At 42.4% G+C, this 26,137-nt stretch overlaps 1 protein-coding gene across 2 annotated transcripts; it reads right to left on the minus strand.

Moving 5' to 3' along the window:
• Positions 1-1,602: 1,602 nt before the first annotated feature.
• PLSCR5 (phospholipid scramblase family member 5) lies at positions 1,603-20,364 on the minus strand. 2 transcript variants are annotated; one of them, XM_081864657.1, is made up of 10 exons: positions 20,336-20,364; positions 19,741-19,980; positions 14,687-14,718; positions 10,977-11,128; positions 7,403-7,445; positions 6,832-7,052; positions 5,706-5,867; positions 4,514-4,675; positions 1,824-1,906; positions 1,603-1,735 (listed from the first exon to the last, which is right to left on the minus strand). In XM_081864657.1, the coding sequence occupies exons 2-9, from the start codon at positions 19,941-19,943 to the stop codon at positions 1,868-1,870; spliced, it is 1,014 nt and encodes a 337-aa protein (XP_081720783.1). In that variant the 5' UTR covers positions 19,944-19,980; positions 20,336-20,364; the 3' UTR covers positions 1,603-1,735; positions 1,824-1,867. The 2 variants fall into 2 exon arrangements, with proteins under 2 accessions (XP_081720783.1, XP_081720784.1); XM_081864658.1 differs by lacking the exon at positions 20,336-20,364 and having other exon boundaries at positions 14,687-14,753; positions 19,741-19,813.
• Positions 20,365-26,137: the final 5,773 nt, after the last annotated feature.

Genomic DNA, 26,137 nt, shown 5'->3' on the forward strand with positions numbered 1-26,137 from the left:
TCACTGAAATGATTTTCAGGAGCAATTTTTTTTTTTTTAAAGAAAAATCAAACTGATGCAGAAATGTGGGGAACTGAACAAGATTGGAAAAATGAGAGACTGAGAGAAACCATAACTGACCAATTTGCCCATCCCTAATTCAATCACAAGGGAGAGGGTTGTTGTTGTTTTTAAAAGTACTCGAGCCTCATATATAGAAGACCTCCCCTCAGATCACCTGGGGTTCAATCTTCCTGGAGCCAGGCATTCCCCCCCCCCTTACCCAGGCATTTTTGTTTCCGTTTTAACCTCTGCATGTATTTTCAGAAAGGAAATAAATGCCTACGGGGAGCGCACAAGAAGGATGTGAGGGCAAAATCCCTCTCGCACCATCACTGTCCACTTACTGGTAATTCAGAGGTCTGCTGTCTACATAATACAGTTTAGAATTTGATCACTTGTTATCACTATATATCTCTGTTCTTCAAACTCCCTTTCTGAGGAGGTTCATGCCGAGGAATCTAGCCTGCATCTCCCACAATGGAAGGAATTCACCCAACCAGATGGGCGGGGCATAAATAATAAATTATTATTATCATCAGTGCTTTTTTTGGGGGGGGGGGAGATGCACCGGTACGCATACACCTAAACATTTTGTGAATCTAATGGGAGAAGAAACTAAAAAAATAAAAATTTCTTCTCTAGCACAGTGAATTGTCAGTTCTGTTGCTACCCCCAATGGCAGCCTCATTTCCTGTCACGGTGTTTCCTGAGTCTTAGATGAAAGTGAGCGTTTAATGAGAGTACCCCTAAACATTTTTTAAAAGGAAAAAAGCACTGATGGTTATTGTTATATTATTATCACTCAGCTTTTCTACAATCTCCTTATTTTCCTTTAGCAAAACTTTAATGCCTTTGCCATAGTCACTGGAAGAAAATCTGTAAAGCCCAGCTAGCCATTAACCATAGCTAACCTCTTTCATAATGAGGGAAGAGCTTCCCCCCTAACTTCAGAGGGCCTAATCCAGCCATAAATATCACGTGCAGGTAGCCCATGAATGCAAGTGGAAGCTTATTTCAGGCTCCCAGCTTTAAAATCAATCACGGCCATATGCATTTCAAAGGATTTGGCTTGGTATGTTCTGATACATCACCTGTTGCAGGAAACAGACAATTGCCATCAGTGAGCCCATAAATTTTAACTATGTTGTTTAAGTACCTCTTAAATCTGAACAATTAACACCATCACCCACAAGCGTCCCTTCAGACATCTCTCTTTAGCTTCCCCAGTGGATGATGTCTGTGTTAGTTACTATTAATTGAACTCTAAATCTGAAAGCTTCTTGGGATATAATAATAAACCTCGTTCTTTTGCTTTTTGCTTTTCAGCTAATAGCTGGGGCCAGCATTTGCCAAACTTCAAAGGGCTCTGTAAGTAAAGACTTTTCATCAGTGGCACTGCAAGTCTTAGTTCTAATCTTTCATGCTTTCTGACGCAAAGACATCAAACGAGTCCAAAGAGAACTGCAATACTCCAAAGCAATGTTGAGTGTGTGCACCCTCTTTCTCTCTCTGTAAACTGTATATTTAGCAATCATCTACACAATAAAAATGAGAAAATAATTATTTATGTAACTTATAGTTTAATAAACATTGGTCATTGCCTCCCCCGCTTTTTTTCTTCTTACAAAAAATCCCCCCAAACAAAACATAGGATTGTACAGTTCAAAAGTAATATCCAGAGCTCAAGGCACTGCTGGAAGAAAATGAAAAAGAATTAGAAAGTGTCTTATGTATAAGTCTTCAAAGCAAAGGCGACCAATTTATGTTTCGTTCTTACTTACTGAACTGTAGTTTGCATATTTTATTGTTCCTATCATCTTCCTTGTTACAATCCATCCAAGGAGTTCTCAAAGAACATTAAGTCCTACAAATAAATAAACTGTGAATGATGAGGAAGATACAAAAAGGCAACAATTAATATCAAAAGGCTGACTTGTAGGGTTTCATTAAAGCCTTTTTAAAGCAGTTCTTCTGAGGAAAGGCAGTTTTGCATCAGAAGAAATCAGACGGCTTTAAAGTATGAAGATAATTTTATTTCTTGCCTTGTCGGACTAAAGGGTTAGGCTAACAACTGAATCATTAGGCACCTTTACAATTTTTATAACATGCTAGTTAGCTTTTACCTTTAAAGCACTGAATGGTTTGGTACCATCTGCACTCATATGGTCCTCCCTGTACCTTAAGATCTAGTTCAGGGGGCTTGTTTCAGGAGTGGTCAATGAAAGCAATTGGACAAACCACTTAGCCTCTTGTGTTTGCTGATCAGAAGGTCAGCAGTTTGAATCCCCATGACAGGGTGAGCTCCCGTTGCTCTGTCCCAGTTCCTGCCAGCCTAGCAGTTCAAAAGCACGCCAATGCAAGTAGATAAATAGGTACCGCTGTGGCGGGAAGGTAAATGACATTTCTGTATGCTATGGCTTCTATCACAGTGTTCTTTTGCACCAGAAAGCTGTCTGTGGACAAACGCCGGCTCCCTCAGCCTAAAGCAAGACGAGCACCACAACCCCATAGTCGCCTTTGACTGGACTTAACCATCCAAGGGTCCTTTACCTTTTTTTAAAGCAGTGTTTTAAAAGCATGTCTTTTATCTAAGGCTTTTAATGTTTCATGGAGTATACATGAGAGTAGTTCGCTGGCCTATATCTACATTTTATGTAACTTGCTTAGAGATTTATTTATTAAGCAGCCTATAAATTTTGTCAGATAAATAAATTGGGTGAACCTCAACAACATTTTAGTTGAATTTTCCCTCTCCTCCCCACACACATGCCCCCAAATCTGTTCTAGAGGGTTGGGGGAATTACCCCAAAACAGAATTAAGGGCTGTGTAGGGGGAGAAGAGGGGGGGGATGGTTTCTGTTGAGCAAGGGGGAATTTTCACACTGATGCAACTGTTTATCCCTATGTTGAATCCAACATCCATTTTATGCTGGTTTTGAGATTAAAGCGTGGTTTATATTGCTGGTGCTTTTGCTTATTGTTGGATGTGTTTATACCCTTCCTCCCAAATTGGAACACAGGATGTCCACAAAGGGGAAGCCTTCCTGTACATACAGGAAGACTCCCCTTGGCAGATGTCTGTGTCAATACATGGAAATGGAAGTCGGGTCAGCATGGGGTGGAACATGGAGGCATGGCTACCTAGCATGGTCCCACTGCCAGCTCAAGCACTGATTGGGCACTTGTGAGTTCATGTATGATGGGTTCGCATTTAGGGCAAACCTGTACAAACATGCATGTGAGAACTAACTCCAATGGACTGCAAGTTCTCATCAGAAGTTGCCTAATAAATGGTCTGGAGCCACTATGCTAGCTTCTAAGCAGGTGGGCTGCAGTTGCTTATCAGAAGGAAGAGCAAAGGCAAGGAGGAGGTTAAAGGTAAAGGGACCCCTGACCATTAGGTCCAGTCGTGGCCGACTCTGGAGTTGCGGCACTTATCTCGCTTACTGGCCGAGGGAGCCTGCGTACAGCTTCCGGGTCATGTGGCCAGCATGACTAAGCCGCTTCTGGTGAACCAGAGCAGTGCACGGAAACATCATTTACCTTCCCGCCGGAGCGGAATTTATTTATCTACTTGTATTTATCCACTTGTACTTTGATGTGGTTTCGAACTGCTAGGTTGGCAGGAGCAGAGACCGAACAACGGGAGTTCACCCCATCGCGGGGATTCGAACTGCTAACCTTCCGATCGGCAAGCTCTAGGCTCTGTTGTTTAACCCACAGTGCCACCTGCGTTGGTGCAGGGCAAATGATGCTCTGCCTCTTTCAGCAAGCTGCTTCTGCCTCATACGATTCTTTAGATCAAAAGATACTATGACTACCCAACACTATCCAGAATGAGGTAAGGTCTGAATTTAAGATAATGAAAATCCTTGGCAAATTATACGACATACTAAGAGCCGGTGAGTGTCGCCTTAGGCTTTCAGTAGGTTCCGGGTGTGTGGTGGTGCCACTTGTGGGAACTACCCAGAGAGCACTGACTCATGACAAGGTCTTTTTGGTGTTGGCTCCCCATTTATGAAATGCCCTCCTTGGTGAGGTGTCTCTGTCTCCATTACTAGCATTCGGGGGGATTTAAGAGCATTCCTGTTCAACCAGACTTTGATAGCTAACAGATACTGTTCCCAGCAACCTTGAAATGATTAGCTAGGAAGATACTTGACTGGTTTTAGATGTTTTTAATGCATTTAGTATCTAAATAAATGTGTTGCATTTTGCTGCTCTGGGCTCCTCTGGGAGGAGCAGTGGGCTATAGGATTAAAATAATTGTTTTTCAATGCAGTTGTGTGCCATACACAGAATTGTCTGTGTGGGTAGAGAATATGATGAATCATAAACAAATGTGGCATGGTGCAAGATTCAACTATCCGTTCAGCCCAGTCTCACAGGACTGCTTCTAAAATGTAGGCATTTAAGGAAAGAAGGTTTGGACTGAGGAAAGAGAGGGCTTTGCCTTTGCTGGTATACTTACTAGGAGGAAACAAGCACCAATCATTACAGCCTTGATTTTTACGTCAAGGTCTACAGGAACCTGAATACCAAAGTTGGCTGTATTGGTAAAGATGTTATTGACAAATCCAGACCAATACTTGGAAATCTTGCCAATAGTTGACATTCCGTTTAGAGATTTTACCTGCAGGAAAGGAAAAGAACATATGAGAACTGAAAGGAATGCATGGAGAACATTCCTCAAATATTTGGAAGTGTGGGTGAGTGGGATTAAGTGGTGGTTAACTATGACATTGGAGCTATTTAAGAGAGCAAATGAATTTCAGAAATGAGAAGCTGCGTATAACTGAACATCAGAAAAGGAGAGTTCAGTTAAATGTCTAGTGTTTAATCGCCAGCTGGCTTAAATTCAATATAGGTATTTTATCTCCAATGAAACCTTATCAAGTAATACAAACCACATTTTAATCTGGGCTGAAACTGACATAGCCATTTAATACAATAAATACATTGATTCTAGTGAGAGAGAGAGAGAGAGAAATTCTTTTTTATTGACAGAGCTGATGGCACTGATCATGTAATGCATTTGTGGTGTGAATACCATGGAACCCTTATGCAGTTGTCACCACAACCACCCCCCATACATCCCCTCCTGCAAGAGCTGCTTATGGAAGCAGTAGAAAACAAGGCATATAAGGGAGTGAAGCACAAGCCAATAATTTAAGTGACATTCAGAGGCTGCAAACTGCAGTCAGCTTAGTTTAAATATTTTGAAAATGTGAACATTAAAAAAAGCAAACCTCATAGATAGCTTTATAGCAGATTTTAAACGTGTTTTTGTTCTGCTTGGCACTTGATTGATAGCTTTCATGATTTTAATTGCTGCTGCTTTAGTTCTTAATTTACTGGTCTTATTTTTAATGCTTTTTTGAAATATGTGTCTTACAGCACGTTCAGAGTTCAGTGGGGCTCAGGCACAGGACTGAAGTCTTACTGACTTTTGTGAACTGCTTTTATAGTCCTAAAAGGTGGACTAGAAAATCATTAAATAAATAAATTACATTATTTTGATGTGGACATTTCCCCCTCCCTCTGAAAATGCAGCACATAAGACGAATAAATTGGTTTAGTGAGGGCTGTCATTTTAATTCATTCCACCTCTCCCCGTATTTTGCGAACAGAAAACACACAAATCACAATGTTATCAAAAGTACCTCAAAGTCAACATCTCCAAAACAACCGCATGTTGCACAAGGGCCAATTATCTTCAACACATCTTCATTGCTTTCATTCCTGATAGTGAACTTGGGCAGGAGAGGGTCCCATTTCTGCACCACGTAGCCAACTGTAGTCCCAGGAGGAGACTGAACTTCTAACTATTGGACAGTGAAAATAAGAAGTTAATCTAACCAGTGGCTTTCGAAGATAATTGCTGAAGGTTTTAAGAAAATGACATTTGATGGGTTCCCTCATTGCGAGAAGCAAAGCTACAGGGAACCAGGCAGAGGGCCTTCTCGGTAGTGGCGCCCGCCCTGTGGAACGCCCTCCCATCAGATGTCAAAGCGATAAATAACTACCTGACATTCAGAAGACATCTTAAGGCAGCCCTGTTCAGGGAAGTTTTTAATCTGTGATATTTTACTGTATTTTTGGTTTCTGTGGAGGCCGCCCAGAGTGGCTGGGGAGGCCCAGCCAGATGGGCGGGGTACAAATAATAAATTATTATTATTATTAGAGCAGGGGCAACCAATATGGTGCCCTATAGATGTTGTTGGACTACAACTCCCATAAGCCTCTGCCAGCATGGCCAATACTCAGGGATTGTGGGAGCTTAGTCCAGCAATATCTGGCTATTCCGGGGATGGCTACCCCTGGGTTAGCTCTCCCAGCCCCCTGCTCTGGTCCCAATGCAAATCACCCCTCCCAATGCCCATAATTAAAGGAAGGAATAAATATTGGTGTGCTTCCTAGCTATGCAATTGAAGCTATGCCTAGTTTGGACATGAATCCTGTCACCAACACCAAAGGAACCCGGAAACTGTAAGTGAGGCTGCCCCTTCTCAGTCTGAAAGACCATGGAGGAAGAAAAAAGCACACTCAGTAAAAGCACAATCTCATGCACCCATTCCCTGTGCACGATCCCCCTTCTGCAGGATTCCTTCAAAGAAGGGCAAATGCAATATAAAGGGAATAAATGGGGTGCTTATTCTGAAGCACATTCCGTCTTTCAGATGAATGCACACTCAGGCGCAGTTCTAAACCGTCGCCATCAGAATGCGCATACAGATGTAAAGGAAACGTGCAAACTGATAAAAGGGGTTGCTACTAGGATTAACCAACCTTTTGCAGGTAACATGGAAAGCAGCAGCTATTACACCTTAAAGGTCTGTTCACTGTGATCACCTCTTGACCTGTGTTGTCTGTAATCCTTATGGTAAAAGACCTCAGCGGTGAGCAGAAGTTACGATCAAAGCAACCATTTTCTTCCACTGCAAAGTAAACTCTTTGTCCCAGGTGGTTTTTAATCTCATACTTGCTGCAGGTCTCTGTCCCAAGTATAACTAAATAAAGCCAAACAGGTAGAAATGCATTTAGCCTAAAAAAGAGATATTTTTGATGACCGTTTTGATTCATTTGAATTTGATCCAAGGCTAATTCCTTCTGGATTAGATTTTTATTTTTATTTTTTAAAAAAACAACAGAAAATATGTTTTATAAGGTGTGTTGTTTTGAGAGAGAATGTCTTCAAAAATATTGTTACATGCGGTTTTTATAGAGGTAGAAATAGACATTGTATCTTGGTGCAAAAATGAGGGACCAGGTGGATGGGTCAACATAAGCAAAAGTGATATGGGTTAGAAGTAAATGGATCTGGCATCTCTAACAAGGGCTGAGCTGGAATGTGCAGTACCTTGGAGAAGCTCCACTTGCTGGTGAATAATGATCTGGTCCAGCTGTTCAGAAATGAAAATAAATAAGAAAACATGAGAATTGTGGAACATTGAAAATATCTGGAGATTTTCATACTCAACATCATCAAACACTAATAAATAATAGTGTGTTGCATAAAATACTAGATGCAGTATAGTATAGTATTTATTTGTATCTGGCATTTATACAGCACCCAATTAAACTACAGTATGTCCCCTGGGCTGTTAATACCTTTATGTATTTAATTTAAAAAACCCCAACAAAATTAAAAGACAAGCAAAACTTAAACAGTCACAACAAAAGCAAATGAGTATAACCAGTACATACATCAGCAGTGTAAAACCATAATAAAATCTACATATGGCAGCAGTGTTGCTAAACTCAATATCCGTCATGTCGGGTTTCTGCTTTTAAATTTGGGCTGAAAGTGCTTTTAGGGTAATATTACAGTTTGCTCAAGCCGGGGTAGAGAATAGAGGTTTGTGTGTGTGTGTGTGTGTGTGTGTGTGTGTGTGTGTGTGTGTAAACTGGCCTACTGTACACATTTTTTTTTATTAAACAAATAAATGCTAATATGATCAAGGAAATGGAATAACTCCCCTACCAGGAAAGGATGGTCAATTGGGATATTCTTAGTTTAGATGAAAGGAGAGTAAGAGGGGACATGATAGAAGTTTGTAAAATTATACATGGCATGGAGAATGCACCACAGCTATGGAGCACAGAGAGGCTGCAACTGGTGCGAACTGACCTGGAGCAGCACCCCTGAGGCCAATCCTAAAGTCCAGGCACGTTCACATGGAAGCAGGGCATCCTATGCCTCTCATGGAGATAGTGGGTAGAGTTTTTCTCCTTCCCTCATAACACTACAACTCGTGGGCATCCTATGAAGCTGAATGTTGAAACATTCTGGACAGATAAAACAAAGCACTTCTTCATGTGCAATGGAATTTGCTCCCCAAAAGTGGCAGTGATGGCTGCCATCTTGAATGGCTTTTTTAAAAGGATTATATAAATTCAGGAAGGACAAGGCTATTGTCCATGATGCCTATGTTCTGCCTCCTCTGCCAGCGGCAGCCCTGGATGCCACCTTCTGGAAATAGCAGGTGGGCAGAGTGCTCTTCCACTTATGCATATTTCCCAAATCCCCTGGGGAAAAATGAGACATCCGAGGATCTTAGCGGCTGTCTTGGGTGCCATGATCTCACACTCTCTTGCGCGACACTCTCACCCTTTTAAAAGTGCTTTGTTGGAACCACGATCTTGTGTGGCGCCCAAAACACAAATGGGCATTTGTGGGTACTGTGCAAGTTCTTGCACCCCCAAAAGCAGTTTTTCAGGGCAGGAGCGAGGCGCATGTCTACATGACTCGCCCTGGAGCACGTCCCAGAAGACGCAAGTCCTGGTTTCACACTGGAAAAAGTTAGAACGTATGCTTTTGTCCTGCTTGCGGGCTTTCCACAGGAATCTGGCTGGTCATTGTGAGAGTAGGGTGTTGGATTAGATGGGCCACTGGGATGATCCAGCAAGCTGTTCCTTTAAAAAGTGCTTTGAAAATTTACATTCCTTGTCTAATTGAAATATACTTTTGCCTCTCACCCCGCCCACCATTGGCACTTGACTCCAGTAATGTTGCCCAGAAGGGAATGTGGTCTTCAGGCTGAAGCATGTTCCCTACTCCTGCCTTAAGACCTGAAGTTATTCCTCAGTGCAGTCTGAGAAGCAGGGAACTCAATTCTATCCCATTCTAACCACATATGGGACATATGAACATTGAAAAAACAATACCACAAAAGTAAGGAATTTGATGTACAGTGGTACCTCGGGTTACATATGCTCCGGGTTACAGTCACTTCAGGTTACAGACTCTGCTAACCCAGAAATAGTACCTTGGGTTAAGCACTTTGCTTCAGGATGAGAACAGAAATCATGTGGCAGCAGCGGGAGCAGTTTTAGGTTAAGAACGGACCTCTGGAACGAATTAAGTTCTTAACCCGAGGTACCACTGTATGTCCACATCAGAACCACATCAGAATCAAACACATGGTTACAAAGAATAGCAATTCATTTTCCAGTAATGCCCTTGGCACAAGCACTTTTGACAAGATGCAAGTTTGTGCCTTTTGTTGTCTCTAGGTTCACCCCGTTTTATGATACAGAAAAGGCAGGAGAAAAATTGGGGCAACCTCCAATTGCAATTCTAAAAATTTGCTCTCTGAAGCAGCTCTTGCCCTTGTTGTCGAACAGGCTTTCTATTAACAATTTTCATGGAGTATTTGGAAGTGTTTGATCACATATGATATTTCCAGGCAAGAAGCCTCAGATCTAAGTACAGTGATGGTGTGACAGGAGTTCTAAGGCTCTGTAATTTAGATTTGATTTCACCAGAGTTAGGGTCCAGCTAGAAATCAAAAGTTTTGCTTTTCAGAAAACCTCAAAGCTGACTTCTTTCATTCTACAAATCTGAGCCTGCAGCAGAATATCAGATGGAATAAGTGGGTCCTTTGCAAGACTAGCTAGACAACAGCAAAATACCTAAGAAAGATGGTTCCCTAAACATTTGCTCAACTCAAAACAACAAGCAAAAAGACACAAATGTAGGTAGTGGTGTTGGTTCATTATGGGAGGGGCGAAACCCAAAATCTACAGGATAGTAATATCTTTATTAGATCAACCAAGAGCTTTCAATTTATTCAGAGTTCTTCATCAGACTAGCTGTTCAGCAAAATTGGGGAGAGAGAAAAAGCAGGGCACAATCTATACCTCAAAAGTCTGCAGGTGGATTGCAGAAGGCTTGCAGACAAGCTTCAAGAGCAATCCAGGTCTTGGGGTGTTTGTGAGGTGGGGAGAGGGATAGGGAATCTGTGCCCCTCCAGACATTGATGGATAATTCCCATCAGTTCTTATTTCCCATCATACCTGACCACTGGTTGTGCTGGCTTCAGCAGATGGGAATCTGGAGAGCCACAGTTCCTCTGTCCCTGGTTTGGCAACTCTAGAAAAAGTCGTATTTCAGAAAAGAAATAAAACAAAAATTTTGCATGCATCTGCGCAACCTACCTACGACACTTCATCAAACCAAGAAATGAGAGCGAGTGTTTAGTTACCTACTGTAGAGGAAAGGTCAAGCAGAGGATGGAATTGTCCAATAGCAAAAACACCACTCCATCCCCAGTGGAGGAAGCAACACTGGCCAACACAGTGCTCATGCTGTGTTGATGTGTGGCATCCCTGAGGCACTTGCAAAGGTAATTCATAACTACCCCAAAGGGGGGAAAATGCACCATCTGGAATTGCTATGCTTCTGAGGAGAGAAAAAAAATGTTTTGAGCAGATCTGGAGTGAAATGTGGAGTAAATTCAAGGGAAGACAGATCATCTCAGGGAATCCCAAAGTGAAAATTATTATAATCTGTTACTGCATTTTACAGAAGCACAAAAAGATAAAGGCACAACAGATCATTTTGGAAAGGTGGAAGTAAATCTAAAAGGGGGCCCTTCAAACACATCTAATATATAATTTTACAGTTACAGTAGTTGGAAGTGGAACAGGACCTGGCTGAGGTATTCCAGACCAGGAGGCAAACTGGCAGGAGGCTGGGCTTGTTTCCAGACAGCGGTAGTTTCTGAAGTCTTTGTTTGAGCTGGAGGCTCTGGAGAACCGGGAAGAGGATCTTGCATTGGTTTCTGAATTTGGCCTGAAATAGCTGCATGAAAACATTATAAAAGTTTTTAATAAAAATAGGTCCTAGTTTGGTCAATAACAGCAGCCTGATTGAGACATTCCACCTCCATCATGTGAGACTCACATCCGCTGGTCACACGCCCTCTGTGACATCTTTTAATCTGTGATATTTTAGTGTATTTCTGGTTTTTATGGAAGCCGCCCAGAGTGGCTGGGGAAACCCAGCCAGATGGGCGGGGTACAAATAATAAATTATTATTATTATTATTATTATTATTATTATTCAGTTCACCTCACGCTGCACTGTAGCTTTGTTGCTGAAAAGTCTGAAGCAGGGAGCATGGTCAATCATGCAGACTGGTCCATTAGGGTGAAAGGGGCACAGCTCTGCAAACCTCAGCCAACCCCCAACTGCCTGCCTTCTTACTTACATCCACTCCAGGATGTACAGTACTACCAGCAGTCAACTTCCTTCTCCTTAGTCTTACTGTTGCCCTCGTTGAACTTAGCAAGGAAGAGGATGGGGACAAAACCAAAAATTATTTGACTCTGCCTGTCATTTGCTCTTGCTCCATCTGCCTTTGGCCTCTCTGCCTTCTGCCCTACTAGTCAAAGGCAGGCAAAGAATCCCGGGAATCCCAGTGTTCCCTGGGAAAAGGCATTGCATACCATCCAGCATTTCTCCAATGAAAATAGGGATGTCCTATTCCATTATCATCATCATTCTATTTATACTCCACCCATCTGACTGGCTTGTGCCACCCACTCTGGGCAGCTTCCAACATATATAAAAAACATAACATTAGAGCATTAAAGCATTAAACGTTTTAAAAATTCCTTATACAGGGCTGCCTTCAACCAGTGGCGTGGGAAGGGGGGTGCGGTGGGTGCAGGCTGCCCCGGGTGTAATCACTGAGGAGAGTGACAAAATGCCAAAAATATGTGTTTTGAAAAAATAACTCCCGCACCCACTGCATGCCCCTTCCTATGCCACTGCAGAAGCACTCTCCTCTTGAGTGATTTCCAGAAACCAGGAGCATTGCTGTCTCCAACTTTGCAGGCAGAGCACAGCCTTTAAGGCTAGTAGCCTTTGACAGCTGTCTCCTCCATGAATCTGCCTAATCCAGAGGTGTAGCTAGGTGAGACGGGGGGTACTGGGCGGCACACCGCAGGGCCTGCAGCGTGCCTGAGCCACATGTCTCTCCTGAGGGGGAGGAGGCAGACGGACTGCCTGCAAGCTCCGCACTGATTTTTCAAGCAGCGCGGGGCTTGCGTCTGCCCACCGCCTCAGCTGCCCTACAGCTGAGGGGGAGGCTGCATAGAGGCTCCACTCAGCCTTGGCTTGCCCTGCCCCCATGGGCAGCTTGCTCCGCCCCCGGCTGCAGGGCAAGCACACTGCCCCGGACACCTGAGCAGCTAGCTACGCCACTGCCTTTGGCTCGAGGGTTGGATAACTCCATACCTTCTAACATTTCTCCCATGAAAATAGGGATGTCCTGAGGAAAAGCGGGACATTCAAGGGTCAAATCAAAAACCAGGACAGCTTCTCTGAATCTGGGATTGCCCATGGAAAATAGGGACACTGGGTGGGTCTGGCGTTTACTGTTAAACCACTATGAGGATTGTAGCTCTTGGAGGAAATAGGGGTTTCCTAACAACTCTGGGAACATGCTACAGTTCCCAGAATTCTTTGGGGGGAGTCATCAAAGTGGTATGATACTGTTTTAATTGTATAGTGCAGATGGTGCCGAATACAACCTGCATAGCCTGTAAAGGATCTTTATCTTTGCCAGTCCTGCTTCATTCTATTTTCACGGCTTGACCAACTCTCTTCTATCTCCTTTCATGTCAGAGGATGCTTCATCTCTGCCTTCTCTGATCATGCTCACCTCGCTTTTTAGAGACGGAAGGTAGCCCATCTGAAGAAACCTTGTGTGACAATGATGTGTCTTTTACAATTTGGACATAAACCACCAAGTTACAGTTTTCGGCTGTTGTGGGTTTAGAAGAGGCCCCTTTGCGTTATTTTCCATTGTGAGCATGCCTGTTTCATCGTGTAATTGTATTTTGATCTTAATTTATCATTGCAGCCACAGCTTTCCTTCAAAAGCTCGAGACCCCAGGAAGAAGGAGGAATCCCTTTGAATTTCTATCTGGCTTTTGAAAAATGCATAACCGGGACATAAATATTTCATATGCTCTCCTGCATCATTTTACCTCACAGAATCCTGTCGTTGGCCAAACTTGTGTTTCCTGAAATGCCGTGAAGTTTTATTGGCCAAGTACAGGTGTCATTTTTAAAGAAGGGGCTGGTGGGGGAAAGTGAAGTCTGCCCTGTCACTCAGACTTAAGCTAGAGAAAATCAAGCAGCAGGTGCACTAAATATTCATGGAAATCTAAGGCAATTTGAGGAGTGGTATACATTATTTTGTGCATCTGCAAAGGTGGTACATGAAGGGATCCCTATTCCAGTAGTTTTCCACACACTTATCTATGCTGTAGATAAAGCATATAAATTGCAATATTTTAAACCACTGGCTGCTGATTAGATGTAGATTTATGCTTTATGTTCCTTTTCTTTTGGGATACTTTGCTCCAAATCATTTTGCTAACTCCATTAAACACCATTCTACTCCATAGCATTTAAACAGAACATTACATTTTGCACAGTGTTTTCCTGTTGTCTTCACAATAACAATGCATTCCCCCCTCCCATTTTACAGATGGGACAACTGACCTTCTTTACTGCATCAGAAAGTACCTACATCCACACACCCCATCCACACAATCTACTTAATTGCATATGCCAAGAAGTGCCATAAAAATTACCCAGAAATTAAAACTATCCACATTAAAATAGCATTTCATGTATAATTTTTTGGCGTGTGATCTTGTTAGTACTTCCAGAGAACCCTCTTGCCAAATTTTTTAACACCTGTGCTATTTGAAGAGATGGGCTGGTAGATGTGAGAGAAGAATTTGACTTCATTTTTAAGTATAACATTTCATTTTTATCCTTTTTAAAGGGAAACGGTTTGAAAGGATTTCCAGTTGCTGGCAATTTTCACCTTTAATGAGGAGTTAGCTGTCTCAAACTAAAGGGAAGACATGGCACGAACTAGCCCCTTCAGTCTGATTGCACTCAATTGTCCTTCAGATGCTTGTTAGTGGGGATTTTGTCAACCATGTTCCAAATGATCAGTACTTGCTGACGCAATAATTCTCTGGTGAAGTGTGCTTGAAGGATGTGAAACTTTGAATGGAAGCATGACCTTTCTATGTTTCCTATTGTTTAATAAATAGCATGTATGCAAAAGCAGACAGGTGCCGGTGTAAGGATACAACCAACACCGCACATCTGTGAAGAAATGCACGCTGAAGTTTATATATTATAGCTGACATTCGATTTTATTCCGCCTCAGTTGCAGCATAGTCAGAGCAGAAATTACCACTCCTTGGAGTTGTCACTTTCCCATTTAATCAGATGGCTGATTGCTATATACCATTAGGGGTGGGTTTCTTTTTTATTCCCCCCCTTTTTAAGTAAACATCCCTTTATGGGTTATATATAATCACTTACCTTGAGAGGCCATGAAGCTGCCTGATTCACTTCTTCAAAGGAAGCCAGGTTAAAAGAAAAGGCTTTTCTTGTTGCAGCAAGGGAGGGGGGAAAGCACAGCATGCACAAACTTCAGAAGGTGCCTGTCTACTTCATGTCAGGTTACAAAAGAACGGCAAAGAAACACATTGCCTTTCTCGTATTTCTGATCACTGCATTTTATGGGTATGGACAACAGGGGGAGACGATGCTTGCAATCAAGATACACACACACACACACACACAAACGCGCACACACAGGAGCAAGAAAAATAAACAGAGCACATAAAGAAATTAAATTGGCCGATTCTGTGCTTTTATTCGCCTGGAATTCAAACCAACCTTTTGATTCCGTGTGTTGTTTGTTTTTAGCTCTCAGTAGTCTAGCTCCAGAAGGAGCATCAGCAAAAGAAGCATGGTTGGTGACTTGATGTCTACCCAAAGCTAAACACAATGTTTTCAATAGAACAGAAGCATGTGGCACATATGTGCAAGATGGGAGGTTTCATCCTCCTGTCATCCTTTACGGAATGAAATTGTTTTCCAAGGTAAAATGCCCTGCACACTGGAATTCAAGAAACTGCTATGGAAATGGCATTTAAGTATGGAGATCTGGCTTCACAATAGAGACCAAATCAAAAAGCTAATGGTAGCTCTAAAAGCATTGGGAGAAAGTAACCTTGAGTTGTGCCAGCTCGTATTTCTAACTCAAGTGACCAAGTTGCCATGGAGATTGTATCGTATCTGTGTGAATCACACAGGCATGATTCACAACTGTTAAGTGACCACAAAAAGGGCAACGCAGGAAAAGGCTGTCATGTAATACCTGGCAGACTGAAAGCCACAGTAATTATCATTCATAGTTATCTATCCTCATATCTCTTTGTACCTTTAGTTCCCTCTCAAGGTCATTATATTTAAACTGAAGTCCCATTGCAGATGATATGGCAAGCTCATATTGCTCTCCCCTCTTCCTGTTTATTCATAAAATAGTATGGAATTCATCTTTTCCCCAGTCCAGTGCGTAATTTATTTAACCTACTGAACTCATTGGCACAAGATGCCCGCTAGCTTAGGATAACAGGGTGGCACATTCCTTTTTTTATTATTATTCACCATTCTAAGTAAGAAACAAATAAACAAAATCAGTGCAGTTTTGAAATGTTCATGCTACCATCATGATTCAAAATGGCACCCAGTTGTGTCACAATATAGATTAAAACTTGCTCCTTGATCTCAGGACGTACTGTGCAAAAATATGGAACGGAACACTGTGACAGAAACCAGAGTGCACAGAAAAGCCTCAAATGAAAGAGAGTTCACCACTTACCAAGGGAGTCTGCTCCATGATTGTACAGCTCTGTCTCAGCCAGCATGGCCAATGGTCAAGGGTGATGGAGGTTGCAATCCAACAGAAAGGCTGAAAGTTTCTAGCTAATCTTCTGTTACTAAGGCTTCAGTTAAATGATATTGAAACATCTTGGAATGGGTTGACGTGGGTCAGCAACAGAGTCCTTGAATCCCCATGATGGGGTGAGCTCCCATTGCTCTGTCCCAGCTCCTGCCAACCTAGCAGTTCGAAAGCATGCCAGTGCAAGTAAATAAATAGGTACCACTCTGGTGGGAAGGTAAATGGCATTTATCAGATGGCCATCTGTCAGTGATTATTTAGTTGTGATTCCTACATTGCAAGGGGCTGGACTGGATTACCCTTGGGGTCCCTTTCAACTCTACAATTCTATGATTTATTGGAGTAAGAGAGCTAGAATGTATACTGCAGATTAGGAAGGATATCAGCATATCTCAGATGGTATCATTGTAGTTATGCAGCTGAGTTAAGGAAGTTGTATAAAGCAAGAGTTCTTTTTTTAAAATGGAAGTTCTTTATGAAGAAAATTCTCAAATGAGGAAAATGCCCCAGAACTTCACTTCCTGCACAACGCAATGCCATCCATGGAATAAAACCATGGTGACTTTGATAAAGTGGCTTCATCAAACAAGAAGTTGTATATGAACTTGTATAGGCTTAACAAAAACACTCAGTTCAAAATCCGACCTTAGTTTCATTATTATAATTCAAGGAACATCAGTAAGTTTGGTAAGCTTTGTTGCTAAGGCCTTTCAGCTATCAAACCATTCAGCACTGACACAGAATACTTATATCTACAAAATTTGCAGTTCAAACATGTTTTACTAATGGAGTGATTTGCTCTTGAAGTGTCAATATGATTTGTTATCATTCGTGGCTAATGTTCATTTGATTATTTGGAAACTTGGTTTCTTTTTTTCCAGCAAAAAAATAATGAAAAAATGAAAGCCAGCATGGAAATGAGTAATAAGAATTTAGCTTTTGCATATTTTTGCATTATTTTAGTAAGCAAAATTTGAAGCACCGGATGCTCATTCTTTCCTACAAAATGTGCTTATTTTCTGCAAGGCAGTTTTCTGGGTATGTTCCCACATAGTTCTGCACAGGATACACAATTCATTTATGGAATTCACTTGGGGAGAAAGGTTATTATGGCTATGAGATTAATATCCTTTCTAAACACAAAAGTAGCCAGCATCACAGAGGACAGAACAGACAAGGGCTATCTGGCATGGTAGTTAAATGGAATGGCTGTGTTCAAAGAAAGACATGTTTGGAACAAGAAAAGGCTATTGCCATCATGCCTTGCTTGTGGACTTTCCAGAGCAATCAGGATTGGTAGCATTGGAGACAAAATATTTGGCTAAATAAGACTTTGGTGAATCAGATAGGCCTTTGGATTTACCAGACTGGAAATCCTTGGCTGTCCTGTGTAAGAACCTTTTCCTTTTCCTCAGGTCTTTCTCATGGTCATTAAAGAATGCCACATCTCTTTTTATCTCCTGCTGGTTTTCCCCCATGCTCCTTATAAACAGTAGAAACAGCATGAGATTAATACATAGCACATAGTCCTCCATACTGGAACAATGTGCACAGGATGTTTATCCGCTAAAGCAAATTCTCTTCTTACAGTAAGGGCAGTTTGGTCAATTTGTACTTGCACACACAAAATAATATAACTAATTTCTATACACTTTGTTACCCTAGTAGTTAATTGCATTGATTTTGATGAATGACAAGCCAAACATTGCTGGTGTGTGTGTGTTGCAGTTTGACTATTATTATTATTATTGTTGTTATTATTATTATTATATCCTTTGATAATTATTAACAATAATAAACAGGGGAAAATACTTTAAATCATAATATTCTGCAAGAAAATATGACTTGGTATAAAATTACAATATTTCTTCTATTTAAAAAGCCCCCCTCAAAACCTACTTGAATTTTCTTTTGTGGAAGATAATTATTTTTATTGACAATAATGCCAGTTTCCCCATAATTTACTTTTATAGTCATGCCAAATATTATCATATTTAGTAAGCTAGAACTAGTGGCCAATGACTTGCCATTGTTCATGAAACTGATTACAGACGGATCAGTTATTTTGTTATTTGATTAATTTAAATGGTCTGGACCATTCAAATAACAGTGTCCCTCTGAAATCTGTGGAATATAACAGAACAGTGCACTTAGTTATTTTGTAAATCATGAAGATGATATGCTGGGGAAAATATCTAAGGCAAAAACAATCCAAGAAGCTCTGTGTGATGACAATACTGATGCAGCTTTCAAGGGCAACAGCTACCTCTAGAGAGAGGGCAGGTCAAAAATGACACAAACTTCACAGATGGGAACAATGCCTCAGATCTTAGTGAACTGATGGGAGGAGTTTGCTCCTTGGTGCCTGGGATGCAGGGCTTCTGGATGAACCTCTCTGCCACAGGCATGAATGTTGGCAAGAGGAAATGCTGTTGGCCTGGACCATGGATGGGGAACCTCTGGCCCACAGGCTAAACTTGGCCTGCTAGGCCTCCCAATTTGGCCCATGAGGCCATTTTGGGGAAGCCACACCACCCATCCTCCTAATGGAAGCTTTTTTTAGCTTACCATTTCTGTTTTGTAAGAATCATAGGGCCAGATTCAGCTAACACATGGGGTTAGTGCAAGGATTCTTGCTAGTGCTGTGGTGCTTTGTCTCCTCATGTGTCCCCTGCACCCCCACAGTACTGCTCTGGAGGGCTGGGAGAACTCCAGAATGGCATGCATAGGGAGGAGAAGGGAGGTTGTTCCATCTGGCAAGCAGAAACACTTGCATTGGTGGGACAACTGTATTAGTCTGACATTTCATTCCACCCATAGTTTGCTGCCATGTCCAAACTTGGCAAACTGGGGTTTGTTCAGACCAGTTAACAAAGCTTTGCTGTCAGTTCACAATTTGCCTTGCCAATGCCAAAGGAAAAACTGAAAACTGAGAGGAGTATCTGTTTAGAAAATGTATAGTCTTATGCTTGGGAGAGGACCTCCTCAGTTCTTCCTTCGCCCTAACAACTCTGCTTTTTTTCGTATCTGAAGAAGTGTGCATGCACACGAAAGCTCATACCAAGAACTGACTTAGTTGGTCTTTAAGGTGCTACTGGAAGGAATTTGTTTTGTTTTAACTCTGCTTTAGAGTGCCATCAATTCCTAAGTCATATCAGCAAGAAATGCTCCAATCCCCAGCTTCCATTCATATCGATCTGCAGGCCTAGCAGCCAACACTCCACTTACCCTGCTTCACAAGGCCTGATCATGAATGTTTTGGGCATGCAGATGTGAACATCAGTGAGACCAACCACTATCTGGAAACACAACTCTCTGGCTTTCCAGGACACGGGGAAGAAGGAATGCATCCACTAATATTTGAGTCAAGCAAATAAAGATATAAGATCAGCTCAAGAGGCATCACCTAGCCATATGCCGCATTATAGTCATCTCATTTTAAAGGCTTCTCTGCTGCTGAAAATGCAGAGTACGAACTGAATCTAAGAATCAACATGCAAGTTGGAAGCTCCTTTCTTTTATTCCTAGAGATCTTAAACAACCTTCCCTCCCTCTGCATCTAATCCTCGTCTTTCTGTCAAAAACATCAATGTACAAAAACGTGACATTTGCTTTTGTGACTCACCTTGAATTTTGGTTTGTCTGATGTGTCTTGCTACAGCTGGTACCCACACAGTAACTCCACTGATGTGAGCCTGTTTGCAGAGATACTGCAGTTAGCCCAGTAATAGCTAAAGATGCGGCACTGCTATGCTGACTCTCCATCAGCTGCATTTCAACTACACAAGTCACACACACTGCTTGTGCAGCAAGTCCTGGGTAGTTCATCACGGGGAGAAAAAGTCTGCCTTGCTCTTCTTCGGCACTGAAATCAGGAGTTTTTGCAAAACATAAAGCAGAAAATCTTTAAAATAACAATTAACAGTTTATTGCAAATTTTCTCAGTAGCTAATTCACTATTTATGTTAGCAATTAACTGAAATGAAGAACTAGGTCATGACAATAATTTAACCATAGATTTCAAATGGCAAGGCAGGAAAAAGAGAGAGCGAGAGCAAATGTTTAAATCCTATATCCTATAGTAATGAGTTTTAGATAAGGGAAACTTTTTGCAAGCTTTGTTTTCTATCTTCTGTAATGGCCTGGGAGGGTTGCAATCTGAAAATGGCTTTGTCAGAGCTTCTAAAGTTTCCAGGGCAATTTATCAATTGTCCATTTACTTTTATTCCACACAAAATACCCAGCAAATCAGACCTGGCGCCAGGGGTTGGAATGATCAGGAATGGAATGGTCAATGACTCAAGCCCTGAGTGAGGTCACAAACCTAGGTCACCTGAGCTTGTCAGCAATACTTTCCCTGGAGGCTGGGCAGCTGTGAACACAAGAAGGCCAAAGACCCATTTCCCCCAGAATCCTGTTCTCACAGTGGCAAACCAGATGCCTATGGGATGCCTGCAAACAGGATCTGACACTCTCCTCACTTGTTATTCTCAGCAACTTGCATTCAGAGGGATGCCACCTCTGATGCTGAAGGAAGGACATAGTCATTGTGGCTAGTAACCATTGATAGACTTTTCCTTCATGTAGTCGTGTGGTTGATACACACTTTTTTACTTTCCTTTGGGGCCCTAAACTAGTGTCACTCCGAAGCGACTCCATAGGCATTGTGGGAGTATTAAAATGGTGGGTGACATGGGTAGCACTGGTTGTCTAGACGAGTCTTTTTTGCTGCTGCTGTGCATGCCTGAGGATAGTAAGGTAAGGGGAGGAAGGGGGGCACTCTGATGGGGTCCCTGCCAAACCAGGTGCCCACCTTGCGTCCAATTCTTGCAGAATTGAAAAGGGCCTTTTCTGTCAGCGTCACCCCTGAGCCAGTGCCACCAACTGGACTCATCCACTTCAGCCCCGACTGGGCTAGGCGAGCGGGGTAGCACTTGCAGAGACCACCTTCTGCACAGGAACAGGTCAAAGTGCTGTGGACTCACAGCTTAGAGTTGTGAGCACCAGAGTCACTTCCACAAGAAGACAGTCGTCGCACAGCAGAGTATAGCAGAGCATAAACGACTCGGAGAGCAGCTCTGTAGAATATCTTCTTTATTCTATCTACAACTATAATACAAACTATATACAGAGCTAAATGAGGTCTAAACGAAAATGCTGAACTGCACTGAGTGTCTGCAGCTGCTCTTAGCAGCAACCTTATCTACAGAGATCACACACAGTCTCTCTCTAACACTCAGTCTCTCTCTCTCTCTCTCTCTCTTTGATCAAAACAAAACAAATTCTTTCCAGTAGCACCTTAAAGACCAACTAAGTCAGTTCTTGGTATGAGCTTTCGTGTGCATGCACACTTCTTCAGATATCTGAAGAAGTGTGCATGCACACGAAAGCTCATACCAAGAACTGACTTAGTTGGTCTTTAAGGTGCTACTGGAAGGAATTTGTTTTGTTTTGACTATGGCAGACCAACACGGCTACCTATCTGTAACTCTCTCTTTGATGTGAGGCTGGAGCGGAATAAGTAGAGAGCAGAAACCTCCCCCTCCTCTCTGGAAAATCAGCAGAGAACATCAGCAGATTCTTGGAATGGGAGGGGTGAAATCTCCTCACTTTCCCCCTTCATCCAGTTAAACACCAGCACTATTCTACCAGCACAGCAGATTAGCACTGACCACAAGAAAGCCCTCTGTTGTGTTGTAGCAACTTCTCCTTTATATTCAGAATCCACTAAGTTGCCAACTGAGGAGAATCTAGGAGGAGGAAGTGAGCCACAAGTCAGGGATGACGAGCAAGAGTCAGGACCAGATGACAAACCAGGAAGCAGAATTAAGGAGCAAGATGGCAGCCAGAACCAAAGGATGCAGGTGCCTGCCAGATCTCAGGAAGGCCTTATTACCTCAAGCAAGTTTTAGTTGGAAGAGGACACCCACTTGCTTTCTGTGCTGTCTAGGGGGAGCCAATGACCAGCCTTGGTGGATGAGGACATTCCAGGAGCCTAAGAAACCTAGTTATCATAAGAACATACGAAAAACCTGTTGGGTCAGAACAAGGGTCCATCTAGTCCAGCATCCTTTACTCACACTGGCCACCCAAATACCTTTGTGTCAGCTTCGTTCCGGAGCTGACAGAGGCTGGGAATCTAAGCAAGACAAGGGAGATAAGGACACTGGAATGTGAACTGGAATGTGAGAGGGAGGAGGGGAAGCCGAGTGGCATAGCTTCAGAAAAATTCAGAGAGCAAGCAGAAGATAGCTCAGAGATAGAAGGGGAGAGGCTGGGAAGAGCCAGCCCAAAAACTCGAAGGCGCGAAAAGGTCAGTGAGAGGAGGGGAAAAGAGCAGAAGCAAAAGGGTTTTTTCCTCTGTTGAAAGAAGAGGAAGGGGTGGAGTTTAGACTCAGCAACTGCTAACTTGGAGTCAGACACGGAGTGAAGGAGCTCTGGAGTGATTTATGTGTTTGAGCAATAAACCTGAGATAATTACTGCCGGTGTCTCGCTTCTGTGGGAGAGCCAAGCCATTACACTTTGGGAAGCCCACAGGCAAGACCTGAGCACAACTGCACTCTCTCCTCTTGTGGTTTCCGGCGACTAGTCCTCATATTCTCATATAGCCACTATTTTATTTTATTTTTTTAAAAAAACTGCACTGGTTGCCAGTTCATTTCCAGGCCCAATTCAAGGCGCTCACATGAGAGCCTTAAACAATCCAGGCCCCAAATATCTGAAATACTGTTTCCTTTTCTGCAGACCCTCTTGGGTGCTGAGATGGGCAGAGAGGCCTCCCCTTGATAGTTCCCCCACCCTCAAAGCCTTGGGGTTGGTGGCCCAGGAGAGGGCATTCTCTGTGGCAGCCCCTACGCTGTGGAAATCCCTCTCCACAGCTTCTGGTGAACGCTGAAGATGCACCTCTTTGCTGTGGATACCTGGAGTGTACGTTATTAGGAACCACCTTGCTTTTTTGTGGTTTTTAAGCAGTTTTTAATATTGTGGCACCACCTGACAGATTCTGGAGAGCTGCTGCTAGTCAAAGTAGAGTTTACTGGGCTAGTGGGGAAACAGTCTGGCAAATGGTGGGCAAAGAGCCTGACAGCTTTCCACGAGCTGTTTCCACCTCAAGACCTGTCAGAACTGTTATATCCAGGGTGTTGTTTTTTTAAGATGGAACTCACCGTAACTCATGGTGTAGTGGTTAAGAGCTGTAGATTCATAATCTGGGGAACCGGGTTCACGTCTCCATTCCTCCACATGCAGCTGCTGGGTGACCTTGGGCCTGTCACGCTTCTCTGAAATATCTCAGCCCCACTCACCTCACAGAGTGTTTGTTGTGGGGGAGGAAGGGAAAGGAGAATGTTAGCCACTTTGAGACTCCTTAGGGTAGTGATAAAGCAGGATATCAAATCCAAACTCTTCTTCTTCTTCTTCATTTCCAGCTCCTCTCAGGTGGGCACCATTGCCATTCTTAGAGAACAAGTGAGCCATTCATGGTGAGTTCTGGCACCCCTTTTTCTAGAAAAATAGCATTGATTATATCTATTCAACCAGTATCCTTGAGTGGGAAAGCTCCTTAAAACATTGGCACTATATGGAGCATGGAGATGAAGCAACAACGGGACAAGAATCTGCCAAGAGTGGATTATGGTCCCTGACTTATCCAGATTTCCTTTCTTGCAATTCTCCTGACTCATCACATTTGCACAGATTGCAGTGGTGTCATTCCACAAATCTATTACAAATGCAAACTAAATAAAAACATTTACTCTCTCTTTAAAAAGAAAAGAAAAAGAAAGAAACAACAACCCAGAAACATAAAGTATTGGGGAAGATTTAATCACATAATGGTAACTCTATTAGGACATCAAAATTAATTTCAGTTTCCCTGAGGTATCGTATTTTAATTAAGAAATCCATGCTTTTACTCTATTAATTAGCATACTGAAAGAATAATAAGTTTCAGATGAGTTTAATTGTAATAAAGCATTTCATCTCCTAAAAAAATAATAATAAAAGGAAGTAAGGGTCTCAATCCAATTTATTTTCTACATTTAATAGCAATGTTTAGAGACGCTATTCAGTATAGCTGCCGAGTAATCTTTTTAAAAATTCATGTAAGTTTTTTGTGTGTACTTAATTCCTTTTGAATATCTTGCTCATGGATACAGACATTATTCTGTCCCCCCCAGCAGTCGTTATTTCTGCTAGGCATCAAATCAGTTCATTCTTCATATTGTTTTCCTTGCTATTAACATAGATAACCAAAAAGAAGGTTGTTAAAAAAACCTTTTGCACTGATCAACTCAAGTGGCTGTTTCCCATTAACATTCCATTAGAATGAATAGCAGGTTTGGATGAAGCAGATGCATTCCCTGCACAGCATGTTCTCTACGTCTGATGATACCTGGTAAATTCAGTGGTCAGTAAGCAATTGATAAATTACCGGACAAATCCCAGAACATTTTTTTTAAAAAAATGCACAGAGCAGGCTTGCCCATTAAATACTGTGCAATGCACAAGAGGCAAGCCTATCTCCTTAATTTATCTTTGAATGCATCCAGTTTTTCTTTTCCCCATGTGTAACCCACAGGGAATACTTGCTGTACTCAGCGATATTTTCAAATGCGATCGGTAATTTTCAAACATCCAAGCTGAAACACAGCAGCTTCTCCTATGATTCTGCCCCTGATTATTTATCAGGCTTTACCAACAAAGTCTCCGCAGAGTGCAATGAAAACACCTCCCCAGTTTGGTGGGCCGTCAATGGGGCTGCCGAAGGCCGGAGATGTTTTCAGCAGAAAATTCATCCAAGTGCCATTGATAGGCAGGCCAAGAGCATAATCTCCACAGAAAGAAATCTCCACTGGAAAGAGAAAAACTGGTTAAGTTGCCAAATGGGGAAAAAGTTGCATCTCTGGGAGGGGGCATTTAAATTAGTGTGGTGCTGAAGACTGTTCTGAATAATTCTCTGAATTTGAGTCTGTGTCTGTGTGTTAGGTATGGGTTGAAAGGGAATCCCATTTGGGGGGACGTATTTAAATAGATGTGGGAAAGCTTTAACCCTCCAGATATTGTTTAAAATCAGCACCCATAATCACATTTGCTGAGGTTGTAGTTCAGTGACATCTGGAGGGTCAAAGCTTCTTCACCCCATTTTAAATTGTAGTGTTAGTTGGCTATTCATTTCCACCATCTTCTTTCTTCCATGTCATTGATCCACTGATGCAAGTAGCTGTACTTGTTCCCCCAAAGTGCCTGTTAGTCATAGCTGTCAACTTTTCCCTTTTCTTGCAAGGAATCCTATTCGGCATAAGGAAATTTCCCTTAAAAAAAGGAAAACATTGGCAACTATGCTGTTAGTCTGATGCTCTAACATGGGTATGCAATTTAAAGCACATGGCTTCCCCCAAAGGATCCTGGGAACTGTAGTTTGTGAAACATGCTGGGAATTGTAGCTTCCCTGTATGAAGTTTACAGGGTGTTTAATTGAATCACTTCTTTGATGTGTCTAGATCCAGCCATAGACAGTGTGATCTGCCTCTGGTTCTTCAAACCTCTGCTTGCTGTCTCTGGAATGTGACATGCTTCTCATTTTAGACCATGCGTCCTGCCTTTGGCATCTTTCCCCCCTCCCACCCACAAGAACTGTTCCTGCTACCCACCGGAAGAAAGAAGCTTTGAAGATCCCTCCACTCCAGTCTCTATTGCCCTGTCTGACTTCCTCAGAGAGTAATGAAGTGCAGGAGACTATGGGAAATGTCGTTCTCCTAAGTTCTTCTGCCATCAACCTGATTTGTAAAGCTTGGATCCTAACTCGGCATCTGCAAACAAGGGTTCTTCCATGCATGGACTGAGGTACAGAAGAGGATCCTTCTAGCGGAAGTGGGAAAGGCAATTTATTGCTGATTATTCTTTCTCCCTGCAGGCACCTCTACTCTCTCTCATGCCATTCTCTCATGAAAGCAGAAGTCTGTTTAGGGCAGCCTTTCTCAGCCTTGGGTCCCCAGATGTTTTGGGCCTACAACTCCCATCA

This window comes from Podarcis erhardii (assembly GCF_964252035.2).
Source record: "Podarcis erhardii genome assembly, chromosome: 5".
Lineage (NCBI taxonomy): Eukaryota > Metazoa > Chordata > Lepidosauria > Squamata > Lacertidae > Podarcis > Podarcis erhardii.